General features: G+C 41.3%; 1 protein-coding gene across 2 annotated transcripts; it reads left to right on the forward strand.

Annotated features, from left to right (window-relative positions):
* Positions 1 to 2193: 2193 nt before the first annotated feature.
* On the forward strand, positions 2194 to 21149 carry OAT (ornithine aminotransferase). 2 transcript variants are annotated; one of them, XM_088791756.1, is made up of 11 exons: positions 2194 to 2248; positions 2553 to 2750; positions 8728 to 8955; positions 12939 to 13163; positions 13264 to 13359; positions 15405 to 15532; positions 16143 to 16265; positions 17065 to 17193; positions 18170 to 18283; positions 19074 to 19218; positions 20297 to 21149. In XM_088791756.1, exons 3-11 carry the CDS (start codon positions 8757 to 8759, stop codon positions 20455 to 20457), a joined length of 1320 nt encoding a protein of 439 aa, XP_088647882.1. In that variant the 5' UTR covers positions 2194 to 2248; positions 2553 to 2750; positions 8728 to 8756; the 3' UTR covers positions 20458 to 21149. The 2 variants fall into 2 exon arrangements, with proteins under 2 accessions (XP_088647882.1, XP_074194938.2); XM_074338837.2 differs by lacking the exon at positions 2194 to 2248 and having other exon boundaries at positions 2667 to 2868.
* Positions 21150 to 21990: the final 841 nt, after the last annotated feature.

Raw genomic sequence — 21990 nt, forward strand, 5'->3', positions numbered from 1 at the left:
CCAGATCCCTGGCATTTTGTACTTAGGGTGGTTTACTTTTCTGCAGATATGAATGCCGGCCCCACCTCAGAGCAGTAGCAGCAGGAGGCATGAGTTATATGTACTGTTGAGTCTTTTGTGGGAAGACATCTTTTTCGAGTGAACATATCTAGGAGAAAAAATTTCTCCGGCTGGGTAAAAGTTACCAAACACTTTTATTCTAAGTCTCATTACCAGGCTTTCTCCTTGGCTTGGATTTTCCTTTTTTATCATTTCAAGCTCAGGTATATGAGTATGGACTGGTAGGTTACACTAGTAACAAGTAATAACTAGTTGGACAATGAAGGAAGAAATGAAAAGAAAGAGGCCTGCATAATCCATACATTGTTTTTCTGATCACTGAATAATCGAGAGTTGCCAGGATAAGAAAATCAAGAATTTTTATGTAGTTGCAGCTTTTCCCAATGGTCAAAGTTGCAAGATTTCAGTTCATACCTGTTGAAGGAGCATTTCCTGAACTTCCCCTCCTTACTAAAGAGACCCACATACCCTAGCCTGCTGTAAAATCCTTTGCAGCATAGTCATATAGACGCTCAAGGGACATTTGTCGCATGAACTAACGAAATTAAAATCAATCTTTATACTTTCCAGTTTTATGGTTAATTACTGGAATCTATGAATAGTTTTAGAGGCTCAAAAATCTTTGTAGTGTATCTTTTGTCCTTAAATGTTTCCAAACGGTACTAATAAAATAAATACAAACGGAACAGCTCTATTTCTTGGTTAAAAACAAGCTGCTCTCAAGTCTAGGTCTCCAAGGTCATGTTAAGCTAAAGAGCAACTAACTGCTAGTAGAGAAACTATAAAATATTATCGTGCTCTCTGTACTATTGCATTTTCCTGATAACAGAGAAGGGGCAAAACCAGACATTCTCAGCAGTTTCTTGCATACGAAAGCATATTTGTTAAAGAGTAGCTTATTTGTGAGTCCAAAGGCATTCCAGCCTATGAGGTCACTCAGATCTTGGGTGTCATGCCCCCTTCATGAACTCAGAGCACCTGCTCCTACTTTTGAAGGCATAAACTGGGGTCCCTGCGCTTTGTAAGAGTTCTAAGAGCTGGGCTTGGTTTTACGCACCTGCCCAGGTTTGTAGAGCAGGGACGTACAGAAATGATTCTCCTCTGACCCTTTGGGCAGGACAAGCTAATTTCCAAGAAATCAATCACTGTATTCAGGGTGGAGGAGGAATAACAAAAAAGTAGAAGGCAAAGTCCTACTCTCCATGAGCTCCAGAGAGGGCCTGGCCATAACTATTGGAGTGAGTGACCTTGGTCTAGGGCAGATGGAGCCAAGGAGTACTGAATGCCTTTTAGGCTCTTGCTCTGGACATCTGCAGACCAGGGCTCTGCTGTTCCGGCTCTGCCTCTGTGCCCACACCATACAGCTTTGACTTTACTTTCTGCTCAGCTGGTTATGTGTGTTGAATGTCTTGCATTTGCCCTTCTGTCCCATCTTACCTTCTGCCCTTCCCTACCCTGTCTGTGTCCCAGGAGACTGACCCACAGGATCTGCCTTAAAGGGCTGGCTTCCTAGGTCTCTGGCTTCCTAATGCTTTCAGCCCATGGATAACCCTGGCAGGAGATGAGAGGAGTTTGCAATCTTTATCCCGCAGCTCCCTTCCGGGAGGATCACTCATGACTGCTGCCCAGACAGGTGGCCTCTCCTTTCTTTCTCTTTGGACTCTGGATACCTCTCCCTTTAGTCTGGGGTTGATAACAACGTCCAGTCCACCCCCCACCCCCGCACTGGCCCCAGGTTACTTTTCCACCCCTAATGGTTTCCCTGTGCATGCTTAAATAATTCCTTTAAAATGTAGACCTCCAATTTACATTTTGGAGCCTTCCGTCTGTTTTCCGCTAAGATCCCGATCACGTGGGTCTAATGGAGCCTGGTGCTGAGGGACAGTGCTGTCCCTGTAGCTGTCTGCGACTGCCCTCTGAGCAGTTGGTGGTACACAGGGCTGGACTGTCCCTCACCTGTGGGATAACCCTGGGTCAGTCGCCTGTCCTCTCCCAGTCTGTTACCCAATATATGACAAAAATGGTGCAGACAAAATGATGTTCGAGACCTTTCGGATTCGAACCTGGGATTACCCTGGACTATCCATTTTGAGTTCTTTGTTTTTTAAGGGGCTACGGAGGGCGCCGCAGACATGCTGACACTGAGCACGTTGCGGTCACTTAAGTATCTGCCGGCAGCCACGAGGAGGTGGGTAGTGTGTTTCCCCCCTGCAGCGATGACTTCTGCGGGTGGGTTCAGAGGCGCAATAGCGCCGCAGCACACCAGTGTTTAAGGGCGAGGGGGTCTGGGCCGCCGGTGTCCGGGCCGGGCTGACCGGGGCGCCTCACGTGAGGCTCTGCAAGGCAAGGCCCTGGAGCACCGCCACTGGGGGCAGGGCTGGAAGTCGAACCGGCCGTCTGTACCCGGGAGGCGGGGGCTGACGAAATGCCGCGAGCCCGGGGAGGTGGGGGGCAATCGATGTTTCATCCTTTGGGCTTCCTCTTCCCATCAGCAAAGAGCGAACAGTGAACGACGGAGGGAAAGGCGCGGGCCAGGTTGGCGCCCGAGCGCAGGGAGCTGGCAGCCGCCCAGAGCAGCCCAGCGCAGGAGGCGCGAGACCAGCAGGGTCCTGGACCCGGTGCTGCGGGGCGGGCGGGCGGGGCGGGCGGACGGCGATTGGTGATCAGCTCTCGGCGTCAGCCAATAGGAGGTGAGGGCGTCTGGGGGGCGGGGCGGAAGCCGCATCTTAAGCTCTGTGACGCGTCGCGGTCTCGGTTCCAGCGCAGCCGACGCCGCGTGTCCCAGGCCAACCTTTGAGGCGTAGACAGGTGCCCGCGCGGGCTCTGCGGGGCGGGGGCTCGGGCGGGGGCCCGGGCGCAGCACTCGGCGGCGTACGGGGCGAACGGGCGCGGGCGGCTCTGGGCCGGGGTTCGGGGAGAGCGGGCCGAGGGGGCGCGCTGGGCCTCGGCGGGCGGGCAGGCTCCACCTTCGCGGCCGGCGGCGGGTATCACTGGGCCTGGGAGCCGCGGGCAGGGCGCGGCGCATCGCGGCCGGGAGCGGCGGGCGAGGGAGGGAGGCGGAGAGGCTGCGGATGTGGCACCGTCGCCTTCCCGAGCTCGCGGAGCCGGCGCGGCCTGAGCTCGCCGCCCGTGGGGCCCGGCCTTCTTCCCTCCCGGCCCGCGGGCCCCAAGCGCCCCGAGGTCTCAGCACCTGGCTCCGCGCCTCTCGTGCGCCCCAGGGTTTCCGGGAAGGAGGTGTTTGGGCCCCGGCGCGTGGAGCGGGGGCTCCGGGCACCAAGGGCACCCTGGGTTCCTGAAGGAGGTCGTTCTGGATGCGGCGGGTCTGCTCAGTAATCGGTGGCTTTTGTTACGGGGCGGGGGCACCGGTGGGGCCATCGAGAAGCGGTCGAGCCCTCCCGGGCAGCTCCCGGGCCCTGTAGGCAGCCTGCCCACCTCTCTTCCCCCAACCGCTTGCCTTTTCCTCTAGCCTTTCTCCGAATAAAGTATTAGGGAAACATAGCCTTACCTTTCAGTAACATGCAGTTAACTAGGTGGTGTCGAGGGATTGGGGCCAACAGCGCTTTCAGCATGAAGACTTCATCCTGAAGAGTTCTTTGCCAACAGTGCCGAGCGGCGCACATGCTGGTTGAATTCGGTGGTCTCCTCCCATTGTCCCTTTGTCACGATGTCTCTTACACTCTTGGTGTTCAATTTTACCAATTTGATAAGTCAAGGTGATAAGGGGGAAAAAGGAGTGGCTTTACTGTAAGAAGTTACTCATCTCCAGGTTTTTTTTTTGGGGGGGGGGGGTTTGTTTTCTGATCTCCAACTTCTCCATTCTAAATCTTTCTGTTTGTAAGAGTAAGATCCACTGTAGTTCTCTCGGTTTGAACTTGGGACTGTCCTTTCTTTAGGTATGTAATCCAAATTCCTTATCCCTTTGAAATAAATGTTAGAAAGAAATGAAAGACTTCTTTCATTAGGATATCCTGGTTCCACCTTCTGAGAGTGTAGTTCCTGACTGACAAAGATCCAAGTATGAAAGTTGAATCTTTTGATAAAAACAAGACTTAAATAAAAAGCTTGTTATTTTGGGTTTATAATTTTTCATGGTGTTCAAGATTAATTTTGCATCCCCTCCCCCAAAAAAACTCAGTAAACTTTAAATAGATAAAATTCTTAAAAAGGGATTCTTTTCCTCCAAGATGCTGTCTTATTAGTATTCCCCCCATACTGCTTTTATTACAATTACTTTTGTGCATAAAGTTTCTGAGGATAGACCGCATCTCATACATTTTAAAATAATGATGAATGGGCCAATTTTTGGAGGTGTGTGGAGGGTGTGGTGTAGCCCAGCCAGTCCTTTTTCAGTAGTACTGCTTCATAGTACTGTTTGCCAGTGACGCACTTGAGTTGAATTTTAGCCAGATTACATAAAAAAACCAAACAAACTACAAAACACTTTTATTGGCAGAACTTTTACAAAAGGACTGTATTTGTGATTACCTCAAAAGTAAATATTTGACAAATATAGTAAAACCAATTGATTCAAGGGGAATATTTTAAGTGACTTTTTCATGAATTTTTTTTTTTTTAAGATTTTATTGGGGAAGGGGAACAGGACTTTATTGGGGAACAGTGTGCACTTCCAGGACTTTTTTCCAAGTCAAGTTGTTGTCCTTTCAGTCTTAGTTGTGGAGGGCACAGCTCACAGCTTAGCTCCAGGTCCAGTTGCTGTTGCTAAGTTGCAGGGGGCGCAGCCCACCATCCCTTGCCGGAGTTGAACCGGCAAGCTTGTGGTTGAGAGCCCACTGGCCCATGTGGGAATCGAATCGGCAGCCTTCAGCCTTCGGAGTTAGGAGCATGGAGCTCTAACCGCCTGAGCCACCGGGCCGGCCCTTCATGAATTTATACTGGCTTTTCTTTGAGTGATTTAAAGAAATAGTATTTCATAGTGTACACTGAATTTACTCTTCAAAATGCATCCATTTATGGAAATTCTATTTTGGGCAAGTTCTAATGGAAATAGGATGGATTAGACAGGAGAGAGTAATAGCTTGATGAAGGACTTTGTTAATTATGTGGGTTACTGAAAACATTTAATGTTAAAACTTTTGCTGTCAGTAGCAATTTGTTCTCTTCTCCAGGACCTGAGTGTGGGCCTTGGTTAAAATGCATGACAGCAGTCTGGAATGGTTACACTGGTACAAGAGAGTCTGACTTTCGAAGGCCATTAAACCTAGTGAAGTGAACTATTGATAGAACGGTTAGTTGCTTCTGGTGATGACGTGGAGAGTGCTAGCCTCCTCTTAGAGCTAGACCCAACTCCGTACGGATGTGTGATTCGTCTGTCTTGTGGGCCTTCTCGCTTCCTCTTGCTGCCTTGACTCCTCAGGAGTCCTAAGGATCAGTGAACTTGCATTCATTTGACAGACAAGGAATCCCAATGGAATGCTCAAACCTGGGTTAGGTTCTGGGGATGCAAAGTGAATTTTAAGACATGGTTACTGTCCTTTAAGGGGCCTAGAAAGATTTTAGTAGGGGGACAGGCATGAAGACAAGTGTCCTAAAGTGTTAGGACCTGTGACAAAAGTCTGCAAAGGTTCCTGGAAGTCTTCAGGAGGGTCTTATGTGATAAATTCTGTGGGGGAGGGTGAAAAAAAGCTACTATGTATAGTTATGCATAGAAAAAAAAGGTAATGGTTTCTCCATAAAGTATGGAATTGCAGGTAATTTTCTAGTCTGTGTTTATAATATTTTTAATAAGTAGAAAAATTTCACTATTTTTTTTGTTAAGAAAAAACTCCAGTTTAAAATAGAAAACATGGCACTGTGTTGATTTTTATGTTTTAAACTCCAGTTTAAAAAAGAAACCATGGCACTGTTGAAATAGGCTAATTCCATCATGAATTTAAAGGAGGAAGGGAATTAATTGGCCATTTGTGCTAGGTTTGGCCCTTTAACATTGTCTCATTTAATCCTCAGCAATGACCTTGAACGGCTTCAACCTTATTTACAAATGGGGAAGTGAAGCTTAAAAAGATCATCCAAAGACTCCTAAGAATTTAATTCCTGGTATGCAGACTTTGGACTTCCCGCTTTACTCTCTTTGTTTTTCAGGCCTTTTTGGAAGAGAAAGTTACTGATATTGGCTATTTTTAAGCCCATCTTTATTCTGTTCTAATGTTTCTCGTATGGTGCCAAGCACAGTAACTTGCACACAAGGTTCTTTAACAAAAATGTGCTTACAGGATTCTGGTACCTCATCTTGCATCCAACAGCAAGACTTTCCCCAGTTGAATTAAATACCCAGAGTTGATCTTTAAAAACCTTCCGGATGAAAATTAGTAAAGTTTTGAATGTTACTGTTTTGTCAGTAAGTTGTAGTTACTCTATAAGACCGCCTGAACTCTGGAAAAAATGGATATTTTGTCCCATTTCTGTTGCGAGTTAGCTGAGCAAAAAATAACTTCTTGTATAAAATGAGAATGTTGAATTTAGTTAATTTCAAATATTCCTTTCACTTGCAATATTGTATCAGCCTGTTAAGTAACTTAAAAGATGCTAGTTATTTTTAATACCGCTTGATTTTTTTTTTTTTTAAAGTACCTCTCTGCCTGGTTCTAGTGAGTTCACAGAGCTGTAGACCTTGATAGCAAAATCATCTTAGAGAATAGTTTTTATTTTAGATTTTTTTATTAGTTTATTTTAGAATTTGACTGTCCCCCAGAAAGATGAAATTTTAGACCTAACAGTTATAGTACAGGCTACACTTCTACCATTTTTTAAACCACAATTCATTTTATCAAAACTTCTCAAACCCCTTCTAGTTTTGTTCTGTATGTTGTCTAAGCTTTCTTTTTGTCTAAGGTGAATCTAGGCAGACATTCACTTTCATTTTTAATAACTTTTTTCTGATTGTACATGTAATTCATGATCATTAGAAAATGTGGAAATTACAGAATAGTGGAAAGATAACAACAGTGAACTTTTTTGTACCTTTTCAGTGTTTTCCCTTATATATTTTGCAGTTAAGCATTCTGTATATATGATCTTATTTTCTGCACTTAAAACGTCTCTCCATGTCATTAAAACTGTAATTACTTGAAATGGTAATATGTCATTATGTATGTGATTATGTGGAACTATTCTCATATTGAACATCTTTTATGCATGAATTTCTTTACGATAGAATATTGTGAGTGAAATTACTGGTCTAGGGATACAAACACTTCTAAGGCTTTTATTATGGCTGCAGTTCTTTGTTCAGAAAGTGTTGTAGTTTAGAGTATTACTATAAGGAGTGTTGTATTTTATTCCTTATTTGATGAAAGCAAAATTTAATGTGTTTAATTTTTTAGTTGGTCAAATAAAGCATTAATTCTTACTGAGTAGAGCATAAAGAGCCCAAGAAATAGAGTTAAAATCAATGTTAGACTTAGCAGTGGTATTGGGGAAATTCTGTCTAGTACAGCTAGACATTTTTGCATTTTTGTTAGCAGCTATCTCCAGTCTAATACATACATATATATCATTTTTTGGTAAAATTTTTATTGGGGAATATTGGGGAACAGTGTGTTTCTCCAGGGCCCATCAGCTCCAAGTCGTTGTCCTTCAATGTAGTTGTGGAGGGCGCAGCTCAGCTCCAAGTCCAGTCACTGTTTTCAATCTTAGTTGCATGGGCGCAGCTCACTGGCCCATGTGGGAATCGAACCGGCAACCCTGTTGTTCAGAGCTCGTGCTCTAACCAACTGAGCCACCTGGCTGCCCCTAATATTTCTTATATATAACTTTTTTGTTACCTCTCTGAGATAAGATCTGTTGAAAGCTAGGGATCTTCTTTAAAAAATGTACTTAGCATATAATTCTGCATTATTTCAGGAGTTATTGGACCTTGAAGACCGTCCCTGGATCTCCGGTTCAAAATCTGTATTCTAGGTTAGCTCAGTTGGTTAGAGCACCGTGCTCTTAACAAGGTATACCACATGTGCCACTGAGTTGCTCCCTCCACAACTAGATTGTTTCAAACTACTTGATTTGGGCGGGGGGAATCTGTATTCTAATCCAAACCTTGGGAAGAAAGGGTAGTTGGTGAATCTTGGCAAACCAAGTTCTGGATTTTGTTTAGTACTTGCTAATTCCTGAACATATTGGATTTACTGGGTGTGCCAAGTTAAAGGGAAGCCAGCCAAGCTCCAAGTATTAAGTTTTGCTAATTTGACAGTTCATTGTATGCTGGGTGATTCCGTCCCCACATAAATACCTGCGGTTCAGCCTTGCCTGACTCCCCTCGTCCTTGAGTGAGATCCTTGTCCTGGGGGTCCTCTCAGCACTGATGACTTAATGTGTGTGTGGGTTTGTTATGAAACTGTCAAGTGGTACAGAGGGTGTAAGCGAGAAGTAAACGTTTCTGACCGCTCATCCACTGTTTTTCTCGTGTTTCTTATATATTCTCTTGGACTTCTAGCCCATAACACTGTGCCCATTCCACCTGAGCGCTTGTCAGGTTTTACTGTAAATATTTATATACTTGTTTCTCTGCTTCACCTTCAAGCTTCCCAAAGTCGTAGTTCTCTCTCATTTTCTTGATTGTTTTTGGTGGACTGTGGCCAATGATGAACAATATTTAATAAGTCGACACACTTCGATCCAGGAAGATTCTTGATGCCGTCTTTTTTCTTTGGCCAGGTCGGTGGTATTCCTACTTGAAGGACACGATGTTTTCCAAACTAGCACGTTTCCAGACTGTGGCTGTGCTTCGTCGAGGAGTTCACTCTTCAGTGGCTTCTGCTACATCTGTTGCGACTAAAAAGACGGTCCAAGGCACTCCATCCTCTGATTACATTTTTGAAAGGGAATCTAAGTATGGGGCACACAACTACCATCCTTTACCTGTGGCCTTGGAGAGAGGAAAAGGTACATTTTGAATTAATCCAGTTTCCCCCCTTGATTGCTTGAAACCTTTTGTAAAAATTGCTTTTATAATTTCTCAGTGTACATTTTTCCAGATGCATTTACTATCTGTGTTGCAGATATGGTTAAATCAACATTTATTGAGTATCTTAAGTGCTTGCTATGTTAGGTGCTGTGCGGGATATAAAGATGAACTCATTTGGTGTTTGTACCGATGGACCTTGTCAGGAGGGAATGTAAGATCCCTAAGTAAAGTGCCGTAAAACTGCTCATTTTTTTCCTTTAACTTTTATTTTGGCATAATTTTACACTTAAAAGAAAGAAAAGTTGCAACAGTAGTACGAAGAATTTTCTTTTATTCTTCACCCAGATTTCCTAAGAGCTAACATTTCACATTTGCTTTACCAAGTATTTTGCCGTGTATAATGCTCTCCCATGTATACTAATGCGCACCCATATTTTTTGCTCAAACTTTCAGGGAAAAAAATTCTTTCGTTTTAATTTTTTCATTCAAATTTTAATTGTTTATATTTAGGTATTTGTTTTTTGTATTACAAAGGGATTTTACCATTTATTTATTTATTATTACACTTTTAACTCATAAGCATAAATAAAGGAGTTAAAAACATTTGTATAGATGCAGAGTTAGTACTACCTGTGTATAATGCTCATCCTTATTTTCCCCTCACAAATTTGGGCAAAAAAGTGCATCATACATGGCAAAATACTTATTTCCTTTTTATGCACACACACTCACACACACTCACATGCTCACACATACACACACAATATATATTTTTCCTAAAGTGTTTGTGGGGAAGTTGCAGGCGGGATCCTTTTTACCCCTAAATTCTGAGTGTCTTCCCTGAAACACATGACTTTCTCTTATGTAACAACAGTGAATTATCAAAGTCAGGAAATTAATACAGCACCATTATATAATCTCCAGATTTCAGCAGTTGTCATGTATATAGCAAAAGAAAATTTCAGATCATGGGTTACCTTCAGTTTTTAGGTCTGTTTAGTTTTGTTTAATCCAGAGGAATTTCTTATCCTTTGTCTTCTTGGCCTTGATATTTTAAAGAGTACAGGTCATAATTTTGTAGAATGAACCTCAATTTGGGGTTGGCTGGTAAGGTAGTGTCTGCCAGACTTCTCCGCTGCAAAGTTACTCTTCTTCCCTTTGGAATCTCTTGAGGGCACATGGTTTGCAGAGCAAACTTTTTGTCACAATTTTAGCATCCATTAATGATTCTTGCCTAAATAAATAATTACTAATAGTTACCAAATAGTGATTTAATCCACGTTTAACAGCCTTATCCTAATAAAACCAAAGTTGATTATTTAGCTTAGGGCCAGAAGATGCCGTATAGAGTATTAAACACTTTTCCCTGTATTTTATTTGATACTAGTACTGTAATATAGATATTTGAACACATGAAAATATTAGATTTATATATTACGAGTTTGGAAACAGTTTGGTTTGCAAAAATATTCTTCACTTACAGTAGCAGAGTATAGACTCTGGAATCTGACTGGGTTCAAGTCCTGGTTCCACACGAGCCAGCTTGGGCTAGTTGCTAATGAAGCTTCTCCAGTCATGCCCCCTGACGTTTCTGTTAATATGGTCCCCATAAGATGATAAGGAGCTGAAAGACTCCCCTCACCTGTCACCTAGTGGTAGTCATAACGCAGTGCAGGCCACAAATACTCACAGTATCAGTACAGCCAGTCCCATGCTGCACAGCTGTGGAGCCAGGAGCCGTAGGGGAACAGAATGTATCATCCCAAAATATGTCTCTGGCATAAGGATTATTTTAGGCTGGTTAAGTTTAAGAAAGGTCGACCTGGGAGAAGTTCTGAAAACTAAGTAGAAGTTACCCTTTGTAAAGGACATTTACATTTGTGAGGGAAATCTCCATTTGTAAGGGTGTCTCCCTCACTGTACCAGGGAAGAGGGAGATAACCTTACCTCTAGAAACTCTTATCAAAGTAGAAATCTGCATAACAACCTTACCCTTGGAGATGGCTTTTCCTGGTGACCTCCCATGAGGACTCTCCCACCCCCACCATCATCTGTCTTCAGCTGAAGATAAGGTGGTGAGTTACTCAGTGTTCTGGGCCTCTCCCATGTATACAGAAGACATACATGTTAGTATTAAACCTTTATTTTTCTCTTGCTTATCTGTCATTTATTACAGGGATATCTCAGCCAAGAACCCAGAGGGTAGAGGGAAAATTATTTATTTTTCTCCCTTATGGAGCGACAGGCTATCTCATACGGCCTCGGTGTGTAGTAGGTTATGTACCATGTAGGTTTGTGTGCGTGCACTCTGTGAGGGTCCCCCAACAAGGACACGTTTCTCTAGTAGTCCTGTCTAACAGCAGGCATTACCTTATCTCTGTGCTGCAGGGATGGTGACACTCATGGGGGGGGGATTTGATGAGAGAAGCACCTAACATAATATGTTAAGTATGTGGTAAATTTAGGTATTGAGCCACTCAGTACATTTTAATGTATATAGTCAACTTAACAAAATTGTAAAGTGTACTACATAACTTCAAATTTACCATTTTAACTATTCAGTTCAATGGCATTAAGTACACTTACAATGTTGTACACCTATCGCCTCTAACTAAACCCATGAAATAGGTTTAGTGTACTTTTTCATGGGTTTAGTTAGAGGAAATAGGAAACCCCAAACCCATGAAATAGTCACTCCCCAGCGCCTCCTCCCCCTAGAGCCTGGCAGCCACTAATCTGTTTTCTGTCTATGGATTTACCTGTTCTGGATATTTTATATAAATGGACTCGGACAGTATGTGGCTTTTGTGTCTGGCTTCTTCCACTTAGCATTACGTGTTCAAGTTCATCTGTGCTGTAGTGTGTGTTCGTACTTCACTGCTTTTCATAGTGGAATAATAATTCCGTTTTGTGGATAGGCTGTGTTTTGTTTACCCACCCATTCATCAGTTGATGGATATTTTGGTTGTTTCCTCCGTTTGGCTATTGTGAATTGTGCTGCTATGAACATTCATGTACACATTTTTGTTTGAACGCTTGTCTTCCACTTTTTTGGGGTATTTACCTGGGAGTGGGGTTGCTGGGTCTTATGTAATTTTATTTTAACTTGTTGAAGAGCTGCTAAACTATTTTCATAGCTGCTGCACCATTTTACATTCCCACTAGCAATATATGAGAGGTCCAGTGTCTCTACATCCTTGCCAACACTTGTTTTCCTTTTTTTTTTTTTTTAATTAAATTTATTGGGGTGACAATTGTTAGTTAAATTACATAGATTTCAGGTGTACAATTCTGTATTACATCATCTATAAATCCCATTGTGTGTTTTCCATTTTTTAAAATTTAAATTATAACCATCTTAGTGAGTGTGAAATGCTATTGTGGTTTTGGTTTGCATTTCTCTAATGACTTGAGTTATTGAGCATCTTTACATGTGCTTGTCTGTCATTTGTGTATCTTTGTATATCATTTATTCTTTGGAGAAATGTCCATTTTAGTTCTGCCCATTTTTTAATTGGATTCTGTGTTTTTGTTGTTGAGTTGTAAGAATTCTGGATATTAGAACTTACAGATATATGATTTGGAAATATTTTTTCCCATTCTGTTGGTTGTTACAGTCAACGAATCATGATTTTTATGTTATGTATCACTTATGCCTTTAAATTCTAACTTTAAATTCCAAACTTCAGTTTCAAGGAGTAAAGGTTTCACTCCAGAGTTTATAAAAATCTTTTTATGTTATAGTGTTCTTGTTAAATATTTGAAGCTGGACAGATAAAATGTAATTCCTTATAAATCAGAGTTATAATAATTATGCTTGAACGAAAACATACCTTAACCACAATTGCATTTTCAGTAGAGGTTCATATGTAGGTATTCAGAGGACTTGTTAGCAGTGTTAATCTTTGAACTTTATGTAATTTTGTGATTTTTCTAGAATTACTTTCCTTCTATATTTTAGGTATTTACGTATGGGATGTGGAAGGCAGGAAATATTTTGACTTCCTGAGTGCTTACAGTGCTGTCAACCAGGGGCATTGTCATCCAAAGATTGTGAATGCTCTGAAAAGTCAAGCAGACAAACTGACCTTAACATCTAGGGCTTTCTATAACAACGTCCTTGGTGAATATGAAGAGTATATTACTAAACTTTTCAACTACCAGAAAGTTCTTCCTATGAATACAGGTGAAAATATTTCCTTTTTTTTTAATAGCCAAGAAAACAGTTTTATTATTTTCTGATAATTTAAAACATCTTTTAAAACAGAAATTTTTTCTCTTGATAGGAGTGGAGGCTGGAGAGACAGCTTGCAAACTTGCTCGTAAATGGGGATATACTGTTAAGGGTATTCCGAAGTACAAAGCAAAGATTGTTTTTGCAGGTATGTGACATTCAACATTAGCCTCTGTGATTTAAACATACAATACCCTTTACCGCTGTAATTTACTGATGAAATATTTCTAATGTGTTTTCTTCATACGTGCCACATTATTTCATAAAAATTGAGATTTCTTTTTCTTGGTTTATTTCCAAATATTTGTTCATATATAGGGTTTTTCGCTCCTAAATAACTCCCTAACTCCTGTCAAAATGAGCACCTATATGATTTATTTCTCATCTGCTTATCTGATTTTTTACATAGCAGCTTCTGGTTAATTAGATAGTTTTACTGGTAGAGCGTTTTTGTTAGGTTGTTGAGGTTGGGTTATGTTACAGTGCAGCCATGTCCTAGGTATGTGAAATTTGAATCTTCATATTTGAAGAATTATATCAAGTTCTTAGAAGTTGTTGGAAGAGGAGGGCTGGGGTTGCCCTGGATATGTTTCTGGGAAAGGTTGAGAGCAATGACGTGAATACTGACTGGGGAGACCGACAGTTAATTCAGACGATGTAATCTGACTTTTGGGATCTTAAGAATGATGTTCAATTGATAGGTTTAAGTTTGATTTTAATTTTTAAAAACAAAGTATAGATAAACTTGTCACTGCACATAGTCAAAATTCGCTCTTGTGATAGTTAAAATCATGAAATATCCTGTCTTGTGAACAAATGCAGTTAAATTACAGACCCCATAACATAACAATCCGGACTTCAACTGATGGCCGACCATACTTGGTATTTTGGGGACAGATGACTATTCCCAAAGAAGGAGAAATCTTTGCACAGCTCTGTGACCTGCCGTTTTGGAATCTTGTGACTTAGCTGTAGGACAACATAACAGTCTCTTCCAAACAAAAATGGCATTTCTGGTGATTTTTATTCTTATTGGCTGTATCTGGTCTCTTTCATATTAGCAAAGGGTGCAAAGGTGTCTTCACCTGACTATTGAAAGAAGCTGGGAAGTCTGGGGCTGTCCCCAGCTGTAAGTCCTTTATACTATAGGGTAGGCAGGTGATGGAGGATGAGAGTCGTTAGGCTGGATAGAGGAGAGCAAACAGGCTCTTGGTCTCATCGACGCATTTTCTCTTAAACAAGCCTGGTCCCGATCAATATGCTGCCACTTGTGGACAGTGAAGTGGGGATCGGATCACTCGTAGGTGAACGAGGCTTTGCAAGAGCAGTGTTTGCAGATGCTGGGAAGCCAAAATACAGTAATTCGATACTGGGTTCATTGAGTCCGTGCTGGAGAAGACATTAAAAAGTGGGAGAACCCCCAAGTCTCTCTGTTATTCTACATTGTTTTTTTCCTTTCTTCAATTTAACCCAGCTGAAATGATCTCACGCATTTGCTTTATGTTATGGTGTTTCTCCCCCACTAGAATATAAGCTCCGTGGGAGCAGGGAGCTTGCCAATCACAATCACCAGTGTATCCCCAACACCTAGAACACTGCCTGACACAGTAGGTCCTCAATCAAGTTTATTAATGAAATAAATTAATGGGTAAAAAATGTACCTGCACAAAGGCAGATGTCTATCATTGAGCAAATAAAAGATTAGAATACCAAGGAAGGCAAAATTGAAAGTGTTTGGATTGCCTGAGGATGTTTTCTCCAAATGAAATTTAAAATTCATTCTGTAGAATAGTTAGCTCTGGAGTATTGGATTTTTAAAGGGAAAACATTCTCTGTGTATCACTTACAGAAATGCACCGTCTCTAGAAAAACCAGTATTACATGCCTCAGTTGTTAGGGTTTGGGATTATTGACAGAAAAGACGATTATCTACCTATCCTTGGGCTGTATATTCCAGTCAGGGGTTCAGCAGAGAAGTGCCTAAAATAGTAATTGCAAGGCCAGACCTTGGTGGTCAGGTGAACCATGTTGTTTAATATCAGATTTTGTTTTAACAAAGGGAAGCTCACTGAAGGTTCTCTAAAGCAAACCCTTCATTTTTCAAAAGTCAAACTTCCTATGGTATTTTTGGGGGACTGCTTAGTAAATTTGGGGGTTTGCTTGAAATAATCACTGTGTATTTTTCCTTTCTAGCTGGAAACTTTTGGGGTAGAACTATGTCTGCTATCTCCAGTTCGACAGACCCAAGCAGTTATGATGGTTTTGGACCATTTATGCCCGGTTTCGAAATCATTCCATATAATGATCTGCCTGCTCTGGAGGTACTTCACTAGCCTCACGTGCTTTAGCTCATAGTAAATAGAAATTAAGTGTGTTGAATGTGTGAATTAAAAATAAATGTGTGACTGTAATGAAAATCTATCTTACTGAAGTTAGGCCAGGATTTCAGATTGGTCTCTTTGATCGTCTGTTAGTTTCCAACTGGGGAAACCGGGTTCCCTGGTCTATTCTGACAACCAACTAACCACTTTAGATTTGTGTCCTGTGTATGTATTAACTTGGATAGTACCTGTTTAATTATCAGATAAAGTTACTCCGTTTTCAGCTAGCTTTTTAAAATTATGAGTGGAGGACTTGTAAAATAAAAAGATGCACTTAAAATGGCTTTTACTAAGGCCATGTTTTTTAACTTTTAGTTACCGTACATTTAGGTATAAGAAAAAGTAGCGTAGAGTAGCTGAAAGCTGAAGTATGTGGAGCTTTTGGTAATTGAATGTCAGTCAGAAATGTTATACTTCGAAGTCAGAAATATAATTTAGTGCAAAAACTTAATTTGTATACTTCTCAGGAAAATTTGTGCACTGTGTGATTTCAGATTTCCAAGTAGGTTACAAAGGAACTTACTAAAACGCATTCCTATTTTTTTTGTAGCGTGCTCTGCAGGATCCAAACGTTGCCGCGTTCATGGTAGAACCAATTCAGGGTGAAGCGGGCGTTATCGTTCCGGATCCAGGCTACATGATGGGCGTGCGAGAGCTGTGCACCCAGCACCAGGTCACCCACGTCGCCCCCGCCTGCACTTCTTAGAGCTCAGCTGGTAGAATAGATGCAGAGATCACCTACCCTTTCCACCAGAGGCAGAACTCATTCTTAGAGCTTCAGAACTTTCTAGTATTCTTTCAGCAGCCTGCACAGAAGCCGACTCTTACTAGCTCTGGAAACTGGCCAGACCCGGGGACCTGGCAGAGCTGCAGACTTCCGGCCCCAACCCTGGTTCCTTCCTCTCCTCGCCAACGGCTTGTTCTCTGATTCCTCCCAAACCATGCGTCGTACCCCTCTGCTCCAACATTTAAGTTCTCTCCTCTTCTCCCCACCAAGCTAGTAAATATTTAATAAGAGTAAATATTTAATAAGTGTTTGTGGAGTAAACAAGTGAGTTAATTTGTTTCCAGAGAGGAGTTACATCCAAAGCAACCCCACAAGGCCCTCACTTTGCCTAAGCGCCTTTCCGCTAGGACAGCAGAATGGGCTGGGGGTGAGAGCGGCCTGACGCAGGAGGTAATGGGTGTGTCCACAGGGATTTCATAGGACACTGTTGGAATTGTGGGGGTCATTAAAACATTTTCATAGGGGTGGCCGGTGGGCTCAGTTGGTTGGAGCGTGGTACTAATAACACCAAGGTTGCCGGTTTGGCCACTGTGAGCTGCACCCTCCTTAAAAAAAAAAAAAAAAAAGGCATTTTCACACATCAGGGAATGTCAGATAGATTTATATGGGGAAAAGTGAAATAATGATCAGTATTTTCCTGATGGATATGAAGTTGATGACATGCTATTATGTTGCTTTCCAATAGGTTCTGTTGATAGCTGATGAAATACAGACAGGATTGGCGAGAACTGGTAGATGGCTGGCTATTGACCACGAAAATATCAGACCCGACTTAGTCCTTCTTGGAAAGGCACTTTCTGGTGGCTTATACCCCGTAAGTTGACTGTTAACTTCTCTTTCTAGTCCTGCTCTCCTGAAATATATCCTTAACATATTGTGTAGGCTTTTTTTTTTTTTTTTTGGTTTCTTTTTTTAATCTTTATTGGGGAGTATTGGGGAACAGTGTGTTTTTCCAGGACCCATCAGCTCCAAGTCAAGTCATTGTTTTCAATCTAGTTGTGGAGGGCGCAGCTCACTGGCCCATGTGGGAATCGAACTGGCAAACTTGGTATTAGGAGCAGTGTGCTCTAACCAACTGAGCCAACCGGTCCCCCCCCTTAAGATATTGTTACGTCAGCTGATTGTGACAACAATGCCTTTCTTATAGTTTGGCTTTATGTAGTGTCACCTGGAATATGTGTAACAACATCTCAGTTCCGTGGGGTGACCCCCTTAGTTAATTATAACTGAAGAATTGAGCGTGCCTTGGAATTTGCTACAGCACGTTTTGGATGGAGACTTTTTACCCCAAAAGTATTCCTATAAATCCCTATGCTTTTTTCCATTGTTCAGAAACATAGCTTTACTAATTTTTTAAAACCATGACTGATTCATATAGAGATTAGAAAAAATTGGTGTTTTGTTGTAGTTCTGTTATTGGGTTTGCTCTTCAGAGCCAACAGCACACACTGGATCAAAGGGCTCTGAAGTACAGTGCAGAATATTGTTTTCTAAGCGGTTGAAGCATCTCACCTTGGGAGTGGAAAAGTTATAAATGATAATATTGTAGAAGCAGCTTACATCTTAGCTCCAAAGTGCTATCGTTCTGTACCTGCTGTGCATGGGGTAACGTGCTAGGGCATTACTGTTTGTCCCTGGTACTTCACATGACAGGAGTGTAGTTCTTGTTGTTGAAGCTTTATGTCAAATTTAATACCAGTTTTGGAAATATTTCTGTTCCTGCTATGCTAGGAATCAGAATAGTTAGTCTGAGAAATGGTTTGCTTAGTGCTGAATTCTTCGTGTTTCAGGTATCTGCAGTATTGTGTGATGATGACATAATGCTGACCATTAAACCAGGGGAGCACGGGTCAACCTACGGTGGCAATCCGCTGGGCTGCCGAGTGGCCATTGCAGCCCTTGAGGTAAAAACTGACAGCCGTAAGCTGGACAGTAGCTATTCTGTCAGGCTGTGTTCAAGTGACTTAAATTTGAACCCATTGTAATGAGGAATGTAATGAGATTGCTCAGTTTCACAGAGTATGAATTACAGAGGAAAGATTTTAGGGGCAAGGCATCCTCAAAAAGTAACTCAACCTTGACCCCGTGGTCTTTTCCTGAGTTTGCAGCCCCCTGGGACTTTGGACCTGTCGGCACTGGGTGGCCCTCCTAGAGCTCAGTCTGTGACCAGGCCTGGCCTGTCAGGCCTCTGGCTTGGCACACGTGGTGGTTTATTTTTTTGTAAAGCATATATTGAACACTTTTAGACTTATTCCTTAAGTGCCTACCAAAGGCATAGAATTATGTAATCTCTAAGGATGAGCTTTTTAGGGAAAAAAATAAAGGAAACACTATTACAGTTAACAAAATTAAACTATATTTAGTCCATTAATTTATTCAACTGATAAGAAAATGTATCAGTTGCATTTAACAAATTTTAATCCTTATTTTGCTTTAAAATCAGATTGATGGATGGATTTGTGACTAAAGCTGGGTTGTGTCTGAGCTACTATATGTTTAATTAGAAATTAAACTGGTATGGCTTTGACAAACAGAAATGAAAGTTAAAGTTACTTTGATCTTTCCCTAATCATGTTCTTCCTTTGTGTACATTCCACATTCCCCTCCAAAGAACAGCATGAAAAAAGGAACCTTAACGTTTGTGTAATTTCTTTGTGTGTGTGTGTGTGTGTGTAATTTCTTTTTAAATAATAGGTTTTGGAAGAAGAAAACCTTGTTGAAAATGCGGATAAAATGGGTACCATCTTGCGAAATGAACTCATGAAGCTACCGTCTGATATTGTAACTGCTGTGAGAGGAAAAGGGTTATTAAATGCTATTGTGATTAGAGAAACCAAAGGTACGGAGAGAAAACATTTTTCTCAAGATAGTATTTTTATAGGAAGAGCTAAAACCTTTCGTATTTTCTCTGACCGTTGCGTTTCCTCTGAAACTGTTGATTGGCCTCTGTTGACCATGTCTTTTATGCTGAATATCATCTGATTTATTTAATAGTCTTAAAAATACAGCTCTTTCCTACATGAAGGCACATTTAACTTCATTTAACCTGTTTCTGTCCTTGAAGTCATTTGTAATTCTCCCTAGGTTAGTTATGCAGAACTTGGAGATTTAAACTTATTTTCTGTTAGCCAGTCTTCATAGAGCACTTTCCTTAAAAGTTTCCTCTTTGTTCTCCTTTCCTCCCTCACTTTAATCCTTTGCTTATCAGTAGAGGTCATAGGAGCAGTGGTTATACTGACATTAATGACAATCATGACAGAAATCACTCTACCTGACCCTTGATTATTTGGTGTTTCACTACATCATTTGTAACCCCTAAGGGTTCCCTGCTGGATTTTCCTGTGATAACCCATCCTTTTAAGCAGTGATTCCAACCTTGGTTGCATTTTAGAATCACCTGGGGAGCTTTTAAAAAGATTAATCCAAGCCTAGCCTCAGCCCAGAGATTCTGATTTGATGGGCCCAGGCACTGCGTGATCGCAGCGTGCAGCCAGGGTTGAGAATCACGCTTTCAAATGACGAGTCTAATCCCACAAGCTCAGGAAGTAAATCCATTTTAGGGATCTGTGGTGCTCCCTGGGTTCTGAGTATTGCTCATTGTATGTCAGTGAATTATCTGTCACACCCAAATTCTTTTTGCAAATTCCTTATGCAATTAATACAGCAGCCTTAGCACATAATTTTTCTGCTTTTTCATGTATGATAAACTAACGAGCCGTATGCCTAATCATAGCACTTGAACCTAGTTATGCACTGGTCCTTATGACAAGGTCCTTCCTTTTTAAGAAGAGAACAAAGCAAGCTTGAGTAGGCGTAGTGGGAATTCTTGCCAGGCCTCACTTGCCCAGGCGTACTGCAAGGGGATGTTTATACATTTGTCTTTGATCAACATACGTGTTTGACCTTTTTTTCTTTAGATTATGATGCTTGGAAGGTGTGTCTGCGACTTCGAGATAATGGACTTCTGGCCAAGCCAACCCATGGCGACATCATCCGGTTTGCACCTCCACTTGTGATCAAGGAGGATGAGGTTCGCGAGGCCGTGGAAATCATTAACAAGACCATCTTGTCTTTCTGAGAGTGGTGACTGTTTGCAGTGGTGCCTGAGAGCCAGCTGGCGACAGGCAGTTCCTTGATGTCCTATAAAAAGCCTCTGCGTTTCTGCACTAAACGCAGGCACATTCCACCCCCTTGTGTCTTCAAGGACTTTTTTTTTAAATATGTGTATTTTTCAGTTCATACATAATAGAATGACATTTATAATCGTGCATGCAGTTCACTATGTAACACAACTAAGAATATAATGACATCTGTATGTGATTGAGTGTTTTGTGTGTGTGTGTGTGTGTGCGCGCGCGCGCGCGTGCCTTCTAAGGTGAAGTGCATCTATCAGCCTTTGGATCAAGCCCCGTATAATTTATATGTTTCATAATCTCCTTGCTTGTGTAAATGTTTCATATGTGAAAAAGTTATACGGGGTTTACATAGAAGACTTGTTTAACTTTATGAAGTTGAATCATAATCATTGAATGTTAGGAAGGATTAATAGTTAAGCTTATATAAAATACCAGATTTAAACAAACTTCATATTGGCCAACACCAGGATGGATTCCATGAGTGTCATTATTTTGAGTTACGAATTAATGTTGAACCATTCCCAAATTACGTGTTTTTTTTCCAAATTATGTTTTAAGTGTTGATATAATTTGTAAAAAATATTTATTTTCAATTTTTCTTTAAATTTAAAATAAAGCTTATATTTAAAATGTCTATTTTGTGATTCGTGTGCTATTATCAGTGTGCAGTATTATTGATGACTTAAAATTTTTATTCTCTTTGAGAATGTTCTTTGTTTTAATTTCATGTTTTCTAAGAGCATTTCAGTTTCTTTGGTAATCTCTACAAAAATAGAAATTATAAAAAGAAAGTCTCTTATAATTCTCCCTTTTCAGGATAATTGTTTTTTTCCATGTGTATATTAATATAGTGGGCCTCCTTATCTGTGGTTTCACTTTCTGTAGTTTCAGTTACCTGAGGTCTGTTACTGGTGGTCGACTGTGGTCCTAAAATATTAAATGGACGATTCCAGAAGTAAAGAATTCATGGGTTTTAAATTGCGTGCTGTTCCAAGGAGCATGATGAATTCTCTTGCTGCCCCACCCGGGGTGCATCATCCCTGTGTGTGGCGTCCCCACGCTGCATAAGCTCCTTGCCTGTTACTCACGTAGCAGCCGTCAGAGGGACTGACAGTATCGCGGTGCTGGCCTGCAGGTGACCCTTATTTTACTTTATATGGCTCCAAAGTGCAAGAGTTGTGAAGCTGGCAATTCTGAGATGCTGAAGAGAAGCCGGAAAGGGCTCTCTTTAAGTGAAAAGGTGAAAGTTCTCGACCTAATGAGGAAAGAAAAACAAGCAAATGCTGAGATTGCTAAGATCTATGGTAAGAACAAATCTGTGAAATTGTGAAGAAGGAAAAAGATCCGTGGTAGTTTTGCTGTTACACCTCAGACTGTAAGTTCCAGCCACAGTGTGTGATAAAGTGCTTAGTTAAGATGAAAAAGGCATTCAGTTTGTGGGTAGACATGAACAGAAAACGTTTTCTGACATGTGC

This window comes from Rhinolophus sinicus, chromosome 15 (assembly GCF_057876585.1).
Source record: "Rhinolophus sinicus isolate RSI-liver-muscle chromosome 15, RSI-T2T, whole genome shotgun sequence".
Classification (NCBI taxonomy): domain Eukaryota; kingdom Metazoa; phylum Chordata; class Mammalia; order Chiroptera; family Rhinolophidae; genus Rhinolophus; species Rhinolophus sinicus.

Coding starts and splice junctions, on each gene's coding strand:
- OAT (XM_088791756.1), top strand. CDS start 8,757: ATGTTTTCCAAACTAGCACGTTTCCAGACTGTGGCTGTGCTTCGTCGA. Junction 8,956..12,938: donor GGCCTTGGAGAGAGGAAAAG/GTACATTTTGAA, acceptor TCTATATTTTAG/GTATTTACGTATGGGATGTG. Junction 16,266..17,064: donor AGCTGTGCACCCAGCACCAG/GTCACCCACGTC, acceptor GCTTTCCAATAG/GTTCTGTTGATAGCTGATGA.